Source organism: Haliotis asinina, chromosome 2, assembly GCF_037392515.1.
Source record: "Haliotis asinina isolate JCU_RB_2024 chromosome 2, JCU_Hal_asi_v2, whole genome shotgun sequence".
Classification (NCBI taxonomy): domain Eukaryota; kingdom Metazoa; phylum Mollusca; class Gastropoda; order Lepetellida; family Haliotidae; genus Haliotis; species Haliotis asinina.
The window spans coordinates 7,612,272-7,624,342 of record NC_090281.1 but is presented as its reverse complement, the minus strand read 5'-3'; the positions used below and the strand labels follow the sequence as shown (position 1 = coordinate 7,624,342).

At 38.4% G+C, this 12,071-nt stretch overlaps 1 protein-coding gene across 2 annotated transcripts in view; it reads left to right on the top strand.

The window, feature by feature from the left end:
• Window positions 1-12,071, top strand: part of LOC137273190 (protein crumbs-like) — a 107,996-nt gene that overhangs the window by 90,116 nt on the left and 5,809 nt on the right. For both annotated transcript variants that reach the window (XM_067805687.1, XM_067805688.1), the window contains 7 exons: window positions 4,874-4,951; window positions 7,781-7,934; window positions 8,273-8,386; window positions 8,898-9,020; window positions 9,595-9,822; window positions 10,819-10,932; window positions 11,811-12,041. In XM_067805687.1, coding sequence (XP_067661788.1) covers window positions 4,874-4,951; window positions 7,781-7,934; window positions 8,273-8,386; window positions 8,898-9,020; window positions 9,595-9,822; window positions 10,819-10,932; window positions 11,811-12,041 — 1,042 coding nt within the window. The remainder of the gene's footprint in view (window positions 1-4,873; window positions 4,952-7,780; window positions 7,935-8,272; window positions 8,387-8,897; window positions 9,021-9,594; window positions 9,823-10,818; window positions 10,933-11,810; window positions 12,042-12,071) is intronic.

The following is a 12,071-nucleotide window of genomic DNA, read 5'->3' as shown; positions in this document are numbered from 1 at the left end:
GATTCTTTTTGGAACTTGTGATATGCAAAATTTCAACAATGAAAGCTTGTGCAGTTTGCATATTTGCCGTGAAAAAAAACACAGATGCAATTTGATTTGAAAGATACAAATTTGTTAACAAGTCTGTGATTTGAAGGTAGTATCTCAGCTGATTTTCCTGGATCTTGGAATAATAGTGAACTCAACTTCTGTATGGTTCTTGTGAGTGTGTGATTGTTTTTATGCTACTTTTAGCAATATTCCAGCAATCTCATGATGGGCGACACCAGAAACAGACTTCACACATTGTACCCGTGTTAAGAGTTGAACCTGAGTCGTAGTTGTGATGGGCAATTGCTTTAACCACTAAGCTCCCTCCCTGCCCATTTATTGAAAGGATTTTGACATTCATGTTTAGATTCAGATACAAGCAGCAAATAGATAACAAGATACTGATCTTGGATCAGGATGGATCTTGTCTTTGTCATCATAGGCATCACATAAGTAGATGTCAAATATACTTTTTGTGTTTCGAAAGTAATTTTACATAATAATATTAAAATGTTGTAGGAAAATTCTACTGTTGTCAGAGAACTAAATATCTGTGAAATGTTATGATTTATATAGGCAAGTTAACAATGAGAGGAACTATGTAGATTTTTGCTATGGATGACTCACATGTGGAGAATTCAGGTAGAAATGTTGATGAAGTTTTGAACATGGTTCGGTGGCAGATTAGGCCATGGTGTCCTGTGAACCTCAAGTCAGAGTCATGGACTGTAAGGCCATATTTTATTTAGATCTGTGAATGGTGCCCAAGCTTTATAAAAGTAAACCTATATGACCTGTAGGATCATTTCTCAACTTTCATTTGTTGTGGTTATTTAGGTGTTTTTCAACATAGTGTTTCTCTGAAAGAATTTGTCATTTCCAAGACGCAACAGAGATAGGAGTGAGTGAGGTTTTATTCCTCTTTTAGCAATATTCCAGCAATATCACAGTTGGGGACAGCAGACATTGGCTTCACACATTGTGCCCATGTGAGGCAAAAGTAGGTATTTTAATACAATTTTACATAGTATTTAATGAAGGTTGAATGTTTCCTTTCTAGGTAAAGACAGCTAGACACATTATGTCTAGTAATGAACCTGTTATAAAAATTGTGAATGTATGTTGGAAAGTAGGATAAAATTGATATGCTATCTTTAGTCAGGATAAGTTTTTTTGATAATCATCACACTTAATTATCACACATCATCTCTTTCAGATTCTTTGTACACATTCACTCTGTCATATTGACCGATAGATTTGGTGAAAAGTAAGAAATATTTGTGTGACCTGACCAGGAGTACATGCCTTGGGGTGTTGAGCAGAATACAACAGAGAACTCATAGTGTTTGTTCTTAATATTTTGACTTCCTAGAACAGTTAACATTTTCACAGGGAAGATAGCAATCTCTGTTTGCACAGGAAGAAGTGGGGAGTAAGGTTAGTGGGTATGGAGGTGACTTAGACAATGAACCATGCATGGGAACATCTATCACATCATTTGCTTCCTGTATCATGTAGGTATTTAATCTCGGTCACAATTATCTTATGTTTTCAAGTCTTTTTACTTGAATAAACTTGCAATCTAAACTTGAAAACTGTTGCGATGTTTTGCTGTTCTTGAATCTCTGCAATCACTCCTTGTAAGTGATCCAAAGGTTGCTTTCCAACACTCAATCCTAGCGGAGAGGGCAGTAAAATGTGATGCCCAACACTTCAACAGATACTTGCAGTATGTACAGCTGTACAGTCAGTTCATGCAAGTGAATCCTGATCAAGGCTGTACAAGGAAATACAAAGTTCTGTAATCGATTCAACTAAAAGATGGTTACGATGTAGGTTCATATCACATCTATTTCTGTGCTGTCCTTAACTCTGGATAAATATAACAGGTATTAATTTGGGAAGAAAAACGAAGTAGAACCATGTTTCTGTAACCAGTGACGCATGATAGACGGTCTTAAATATTGTTCGTTTAGTGACCTCATGAAAAGGAATGAATGTTTTCAGTGTCTGAAGTGAAAAAAAACAACAAAAATTAGTATGTTCTGAAATTAAGTCTCTGAATACACCTGCCTGAATTCACCTGTTCTGTATGTATTAATCTGAATTTACCTGTTCTGATTATACCTGCCTTAATTTACCTGTTCTGAATATAACTCTCTGAATTTGATTGTGCTGAATATACCTGCCTTAATTTATCTGTTCTGAATGCCCCTGCCTGATTTTACCTGTTCTAAATGCAACTTTCAGAATATACCTGTTCTGAATATAGGCAAATTCAGAGAGTTATATTCAGAAATGGCAAATTCAAGCAGTTACATTCAGAACAGGTAATGTCAGACAGGTTGTGAATATACCTGCCAGATTTTACCTGTTCTGAATATACCTGCCAGATTTTACCTGTTCTGAAAATACTTGCCTGAATTTTCCTGCTCATGTTTATAGTGAATATTTCTGCCTAAATTTACCTGTTCAGAATATAACTCTCTGAATGTACCTGTTCTGAATATACCTGCCTGAATTTATCTATTCTGAATATCACTGCATGAATTTTTCTGTTCTGAACACAACTTGCAGAATTTACCTGTTCTGAATATAATTCTGAATTTGCGTGGTCTGAATATCCCTGCCTGAATTTATCTATTCTGAATATCCATTCCTGAATTTATCTGTTCTGAATATAACTTCCTGAATTTACCTGTTCTGAATATACCTGTCATAAATGTAGCTGTTATAAATATATAGACTGTCTGTTTGAAGTGCAAAGGTTGTATGACATTCACAACACGTACTCAGTGTATTCATGACACAGGAATTAACGACACTGACGCCTATGTTTTGGGCTCTATGGAGCACACATCTGACCCTAATTGAGCTGTCGAAGCAGCCATTTCCACTACTACACTCAGGTGATTTATCTTTTCACAAGAATTAGATGAAATCTATCAGGACGTTAACTTGCATGGAATGCTTGTTAAATTCTCAAGGGATGTTATTACACAACTTTATTGCACGTGGCCTTTAACCTTGAAGAATGAGGTATGCAAGTTATGTAGTTGAGCTGTATGGACTGATATTCACTACGTAACATGCCTGATATGTGTACATTCAATAGGTCATGCTGTCAGTTATGGAGGATTCACTGTTCAGGATCAGTATCTTGCATGTCTGCTTCTGACCAAGACTGGAAGTAGAATGTATTTTGTTGGTACTGTCGAGGGAATGCAGGCAGGTTCTTGACACAGGGAAACAATAAAATGCCTACATATTTGTATAGAAAATAGAATATAGGTTACCGGTATATTGAGTTGGTTGCTGCCAAAAGAGAATTGGTTAACCCATGTCATGGATTTTCCCCTTTACCTGTTCAGAATATAACTCTCTGAATGTACCTGTTCTGAATATACCTGCCTGAATATATCTATTCTGAATATCACTGCATGAATTTTTCTGTTCTGAACACAACTTGCAGAATTTACCTGTTCTGAATATAATTCTGAATTTGCGTGGTCTGAATATCCCTGCCTGAATTTATCTATTCTGAATATCCATTCCTGAATTTATCTGTTCTGAATATAACTTCCTGAATTTACCTGTTCTGAATATACCTGTCATAAATGTAGCTGTTATAAATATATAGACTGTCTGTTTGAAGTGCAAAGGTTGTATGACATTCACAACACGTACTCAGTGTATTCATGACACAGGAATTAACGACACTGACGCCTATGTTTTGGGCTCTATGGAGCACACATCTGACCCTAATTGAGCTGTCGAAGCAGCCATTTCCACTACTACACTCAGGTGATTTATCTTTTCACAAGAATTAGATGAAATCTATCAGGACGTTAACTTGCATGGAATGCTTGTTAAATTCTCAAGGGATGTTAGTACACAACTTTATTGCACGTGGCCTTTAACCTTGAAGAATGAGGTATGCAAGTTATGTAGTTGAGCTGTATGGACTGATATTCACTACGTAACATGCCTGATATGTGTACATTCAATAGGTCATGCTGTCAGTTATGGAGGATTCACTGTTCAGGATCAGTATCTTGCATGTCTGCTTCTGACCAAGACTGGAAGTAGAATGTATTTTGTTGGTACTGTCGAGGGAATGCAGGCAGGTTCTTGACACAGGGAAACAATAAAATGCCTACATATTTGTATAGAAAATAGAATATAGGTTACCGGTATATTGAGTTGGTTGCTGCTAAAAGAGAATTGGTTAACCCATGTCATGGATTTTTTGTGATCTCTAAACAAGGCTGCTTTCTCTTGTCCAGTACATTCTGTCTCTCCCCTTGTAAGAACTGTACATTCTGTGTCTCCCCTTGGAAAAACTGTCCAAATGCATACTGGCATGGACACATGTCTTACTTCACCTGTCAGATTATTGAAAAGTCCGTCTTCTTGGTGGTTTAACTGATTGATAAGTCAATGCTTGAGGCACTGGAATATGCTGTCATATTGCTGGAATCTTGCTGCTTCTGTAACAAAAACAATATTGACATCAACAACAACACATAAAGGAGCAAACAACACATGCACTGCACCGGACCACACTGCACCGGACCACACTGCACCGGACCACACCACACTCACCATGCATGTGCATGCACTCACACCCTACATGACACTACCCAACAGACACACACTGAATGGAAGGTCATGCTGGGTGTTGTGATTAACAGTGATCATTCTTTCAGTCTCTTGATCACCTGCTTGAGACTCCAGAATATCATAAAAGAACCACCTTCACACAGTACGTAGTGATGTTTGAATTGTGCTGCTGTTGGTGTTTTTCCAAGAACAAATATACAAATGTGTCTTATTCTTTCAGGTGAACCAGTCATGTGGAACTGTAGTCTGTCAGAACGGAGGAACCTGCACTGATATCAACATTACCCAGTCTTCAGGGGTGAGTAGAGTCTTCACTTACTAGAGTTTCTAGGTCTATGGTTATGTCTTTGTTTAGAGTCTATCTGCCTATCTGTTGTACTGGATTGAGCGACTGTCCAGATAGCACACTCTTGTGTCATGTCATATTTAAAGATGTCAAAACATAGTACATTTCTCTGCAGCAGGTTTGGTATTAATGTGGTTGTTTTTCGTTTAACGCAACACTTAACAATATTCCAGCTATTTTGTGACAGTCTGTAAATAATCAAATTTTGACCAGAATATCCAGTGATCAATATCATGAGTGTCAATCTGTGCATCTGGGATACAATGACATGTGTCATGTGCTGGCAAGTCTGACCACCCGATTCTGTTAGTCACCTCTTGCGTCAAGCACAGATTGCTGATGACCAATTCTAACCTGGATCTTCACCTGTGGCCTTATTGTAATGAATCAAGGACTGGTCATCTTGGTGACAGTATAATATGTCTGGACCATCCATTGTGATATGAAGTCACCAAAGATTGAGCTGTAGTTTTGCTCTCTGTGAACACGTCCTTCTTTCACTTCCTTTGTGGCTTGAAAAGAGCCTGTTTGAAATTATGTGACAATCATTTTGTTTTGTCCTCAAACTCATAGAATATTCCATTATTCACAATGAATGTTTGAAGTGTCTGTATGAAGTTGGCTGTAGTTATGTCAGTGAGTGTTAGAAACAGTTTCTTTATTTCCCTTTGTGATAGGGAAACGTTACGTCCTCAATGAAATCCCATCATAACATGCCCAGTGTTTCATCATTCCCGTTCATCTGATGAAGGGGCAAGAAGTAGTCCAGAAATAGCAATAATAAATAAGCTGTTAGCCTTAACTCTGGTTTGAAATAAGTAATACTAGATAGGTTTGTGCCAACAAATTACCCATGTATGTCAAGAGCACTGTCCTCGTTGTTTCATTTGGCGATCAGTTTTGACATCATGTATGTAAACTAACAGTTTTTTAAAGAAATTTACCCTATGTAATTGGAAATTTGGGAAAACAACTACTTAATTTGATGCTTATTATGTTTTTGCAATCTCTCATCAGTTCATTAGTTTACCAATATGTGTTAAGAGGACAGACACCTTTCTTTTTGATGTACCAAAAGATTCATTTCAAACGTGGATATTTTCAACCTTTACAAACGTATTTATTTAAATAAAAAAATTGCCACACATCTCGTGGGAAAGTAAACATCAGACAAGCCTACACTAGTGCAGTTGTAAAGTTATGGAAAATATGATGTCTGTATCTCAAGTGACTTGCGTAGAAAGCCAGACAAATTTGAGGTATTGGAGTATTTTATGTCTCCTTCTGCTTTTCATTAAATGGTGAACCAGTCTTAACAAAGAACAAGTTGTTCAAATATTTCCTCGCAAACACTGGGCAGAGTAATCAATGTGTTGCTCGATAAACCCCCTCACCACAAGTAACAAGGCACACACCCCGAGTTTTCATGAAGTTTTACTTTTAGCAGAACAAAAATGAAAGTTCATATCAAATGATAATACTAAATAAGGCAAGACCAAGTTTTGTTTCTTGCTTTAAGGATCCACTGGACATATTTTTTAAGTAATAAGATAAGACATAAAAGCTAATTTTTCCTGCTAAAACAATTAAGCCATAATGTTTTTATTGACCAAATATGTAAACTTGCAAGAATTTATTTCGGATTGTTTTTGGTCCATATGCACTTCATAAATTGCCTAAGGTAAATACTTTTAGTGTGTTGAAGGAGTTTTACTTTGATGGGTGATTTAGGTTTTCTTATGACAAAAATCCGTATAACAAGAATCCATTTGGTCAGGAATAATGTTTCGAAGTAGTGTTTTAGAGTACCAGTATGGGTGTTGAAAAAATCACTGAAACCACAAATTGGGACTTTGAACTCTGTTTGCAGAACCTCAGTGATGGAATTTATTGTCAGTCTCACAATTTTTCAATCCTGCCTAAACTTTCTCCCTTGTAAACAACACGTGGGAGATTCTGTTTAAGAACAAGTCCATTCTTCCTGCATCTGTTTGTAACGTCTTTGCAAGGTGTTGATTCAGTAGGCCATTTAGATCCACATCAAGCTGACAAGCTGTGATGTAGCTGAAGTTCCATTAAATCAACTCACTGAAATAACTTCTACAGATCCAGTGCCGATATGAACCTTTGGCCTATTCCAACCCATAGTAGCTTTCACACTCAGCTGGTTACTCAGCACCAATGGAACATAATCCCTGGATTAATGAATAGGATGGACACTCCCTGTGTTGCAGTGTGTGTCGACTCTGGCTTAAACATCCCCAGCAGGGATAGTTAAAAATGAGATTTGTCAGTTGGGGACGTTGGATTGCATGTATTGATGCATACAGTGTCAATCACTGGATTGTCTGGACTGAACACAATGATGTACATGCTTACAGGTCTCTTCATTCATTGGCATTAGCTGAAACTGCTTGACTTCCTAGGTAGCAGTCTTAGGATCTGCACTGGAACGATGCATCTGTTGCAATAAAGAAGTTGTCTATCCATAAACAAGTGATCATCTTCATCATACTCGTTTCTAAAGGCTAACTCAAAGAAGTTCGCCTGAAGTTTTTTGTTGGAGTATTATATGCAGAGCTTACAAAACCAAAGTATATTTGGCTAGACTCATGTTCCAGTCTGTTTCTGTCATATATGTAACCATATTGTAGGCAGTTAATTTAGGTGCAGGCCTCAAGATAAATGTAACTCTACAGTGGCAGTGTTTCTGACATTTAGCCATATATGAAGATAAGTGATCAGGGAGTTTATTTGCTATGATTTCATTGTTGTTTCCAGAATGTATCCTCCTTCAACTGTACATGTGCTGCGGGATATGAAGGACCTCTGTGTGAACGAGCTAAGGATTTCTGTTCTGTTCAGACGTGCGGGAGCAACGGGAATTGTACCTCCAACCCTGACACTCAGTCCTACACCTGTAGCTGTGATGCCGGTGAGTTGGGGTGGGGATCAGACACTAGGTGAGGGGAGGTAGCATTATACCTCCAACCCTGACACTCTGCCCTACACCTGTATCTGTGTTCTGGTGTGTGTGTGGATTGGGGGGAGGGGGTTGGGGAGGGGAAATGAGGAAAGGGAAGGGACAGACACCAGAGGTAACCCTAAATAATATACATTTCAAGCTGAATGGTATCCACTTTAACGTTTGCTACATAACCTCAGTAAAATTCATAGCACAGCCTTTTGCTTCTTGAAAGGTATACTTTGTGTATGCGATAGACAAAGCTATTGAATAAGCTGTTAGTAACCTTAGCCTTTGATGTGTTACAGGGTTCACTGGCAACAACTGTGAGACCAACATCATTGATTGTCACACGTTGGCTTGTGAGAATGGTGGAAAATGCCAGGATGCTGTCAACGGATATACTTGTAACTGCACAGCCGGTATGTATAACAGTCAGTCTCTTCACAGAAAACAGAAAATATCTGCAGCCTTTTCATTAGATGTAGATGTGTTTCCTTGTGCAGATCTCATTGGTTCATTCAGATTATGACTACTCCTAGTTTGGCTGCCCATCCAATACACAACCTGTTCAGTCAAGTGGTTTTTAATTAAAGCTCTCTCTTTTCCACAAGGTAGAATTGTCCAACACTTAAAACACTTATGGCTGTGCTAAGTACATACAATATTTATTCAGCTAATCACATATGTCATTGCTGTGGAAGAGTTCAAGTATACACATATACTGAGTGACATTATATATCATATACACTACACAGTAATTTACTTATGAAGTTATTAATGAAACTCTGGTACTTGAATATGGTTTAAACATATTTTCATTTCGTGAAATCACTCACTCCCTCACTCACTCCCTCATACTGTATTTATCTACAGTTGTTATATGTTATCCAATATGCTATGAAGTGAAAACTGTCTGTTTCTGATGGTCAGGCTGGACAGGTGGCAAGTGCACAGTGAGCATCAATGAGTGCAACAACAGTCCATGCCAGCATGGCAACTGCAGTGACGTCGATGGACCCGCCCAATGCAACTGCACAGGGACTGGCTTTGAAGGTATGTGCTCCATGTACATCTGTATGAAAAGAAAATATTGCGATCAGGATTTGATTGCTCACATGGCTTAGTCAATTTGCTTTGAAGAGTTGAGTCCCTTAGATAAACAGTCATTTCAGATCAGGTTAGTGTGAGAGAGTACCTGTGAAGATCTGGTTTGGAATTTATCTTCAGTAAGCCATGCTGCTAAGAGGCAATTTATGGGATCTAGTGGTCATGCTTGGTGACGTCATCGACTCCTGTCATCATATCCCAATTGGGGAGATTGGTGCTCATGCTGTTGATCACTGGATTGTCTGCCACACAGCTGGAATTACAGACTGCCTCCATATAGCTGGATTATTGCTAAGTGTGCTATAAAACTAATCTCACTCCCTAATGTGAAAGCTGAACTCAAGTAAAAAGCTATAGGACATATTTCATTTCTCATGTTACACAGCATCAAGTATGTAATCATATGATATATAGTTTCAGGAGTCAACTCTGAGTCTAAGATCAAAACTCCGAGAGAATGTTTAATTCAGAGACAATTGTGTAATGTTCTGTGATGTAATCATGACCTCGCTCTATACAGGTGATGCTTGCACTGTTGAGGTTAACGAGTGTGACAATAACCCCTGCAAGAATGGTGGCTCCTGCAGCAACACAGAGGGCAGCTACATATGCAACTGCACCATCGGCTATAGTGGACCCAACTGCAGCATCGTAAACTGTAGTCAAGTTGACTGTCTCAACGGGGGCACTTGTCATGAAAATGCTGACAAAACCAAATGGAAATGTGACTGCACGGAGTACTACGCAGGTATGGGAAAGACCTCTTTTTCTTTGAAAATGTCCACAAACGTTAAAAAAGAGTAAGTTCCTGTTTCTCTGTTAATATCAAAATCAGACTTAAGTTTAAATGAGAGTCAGATTAGTTTTTTTGGAACATAACTCAAAGCCTTTGCATCATTTCTGGGTTAACTTGGTGCATGTATAAGATTTGGAATGAAACTTCCATATTACCCTGTGTCCATGACAACAAATTGGCAAAGAATCCCAGGAGCATATTTTGGTCAGGGACAGGTCATGCACTCAATAAAACATGCTTCTTTTAACCCGTGACATATGACTGTCCAACATATTGCATGCAGATCTTCAATATTGGTGTTTCTAAGTTGTCAAATATTGACTTCATTTTCCCTCCTCCAAGTAGAATCATCACACATATATTTCACCCTGACAGAAATTCTGCCAATATATGTCAGTTCTGATTATTGATGGTTCTGCATCTTTATTGTGTGACACAAACATCCTTCAGTTCTTTCCCCGTCGCACCTGCATTGTGCTGTTGAACTAACTGCTGTGATGACGTCATCTTGGATACTTTTATGGATGACAGTTGTACTTTTCGCCATTGTTAGTTGCAACAATTCTGAATCATGTGATGAAGAAGCCAGAAATAAACCTGAGATGTTAACTTTGATCATGTTATCTCATATTCCATTGCAAGGAACACTCACATGGGGTCAGTGGGATAGCCTTGTAGTTAAAGTGTTCACTTGTCACGCTGAAGACTGGGTTTGATTCTCCACATGGGAATATTTTGTGAAATCCTTTTCATTTGTCCCTTGCTGTGATATTGCTGGAATATTGCTAAATATGCCATAAAACCATACTCACTCTCTTATTGTTTCTTAATTGTCTAACAATACAACTTGTGTAGCTTATATACATGTATGTGAGACGTGATGTTAGAGGATGTACTTATCTCTACAAAAACCTAAATGGTTGATAAATAATGAATGTGATGTTGCAGGTGATGTGTGCGACATCAGAGGTCCATGTTTCAACCAGACGTGTGACGAAGACAACACTGACAAGTGTGTCCAGGACATCCAAATCTTCAACTACACCTGCGTCTGTAAAAATGGTAAGAGTCAGAAATACATATGTGCCCCACATCCCCGTGTCACAATCATTAGTGTGGCAACACAGACAATAGAGGAAATCGTCACCTCCTGTCATTCATGTGTTGATGCAGGTAGTTAGAGACACCATTGGTTAACAATAACCTCCAGCTTGGTGTGGGGCAGTGGGGTAGTGGGGTGAGCAAGTGGTTACAGCATTCATTCGTGATGCTCAAGACCTGGGTTCAACACCCATATGGGAACAATGTGTAAACCCTGCTGTCCCCTGCCATGATATAGCTAGAATATTGCTTAAAGTTGTGTAAAACTAATGTCACTCACTCATTCCTGCTTGGTGTAAAAGTCGACTAAATGGATTGATGGCCAGACTGTAACAATGACATGTATTGTTTCTGTGGTCCCTAATCACTCGTTTGTCTGGTCCATGTTGATAATTACAGCTTGTCATATCAGTTATGAGAGTAAACAGTCTTATTGGAGAATTTTATATACCTAACCTTTTTCTTATATACCTTGATATGTAAATTGAAAAGATATTTGAATTAAATTCATGAAAAGTTAACTAATGTAACATATACAATGAATGTTTTTGTTACCAGACCTGATTAAATTGTACCAGTATTTGATTTTGGTTTTGTTGACATGTTAGTTCTTGTTTTGATGCTCAGAGCCATGTGAATATGGGATAAAAACTTCACAATTTGTGCACCCCACAAATGCTAACTATGCTCAAGAAAATATTCTCTTTGCTAAGTTTGTTATCAACTCAGAGATGAAGTGAAGGGTCATGTTTCTCAATGATGATGAGTTTTACCAGTTTGTAGGTGGGTGTTGTCTGTGAGCAGATGTTTGTTTTCACTTGGCTGTTGTATGTTTTCAGGCTGGGATGGAGAGAACTGTACTGAGGACATTGACGAATGTGACACCGGTGTCCACCAGTGTCGAAATGGCCTCTGCAACAACACTGATGGGAGCTACAGATGTGACTGTTACCCGGGTTACGATGGGCAATACTGTGATAATGATATTAACTACTGCAGGCCTGACTTCTGTAAGCCTGGTCTGTGTGTTGAGAGAAACACTTCCTTTACATGCAGCTGTGATAATACAGGTGAGGCAAACCAAAGGGAGACAACTCTAC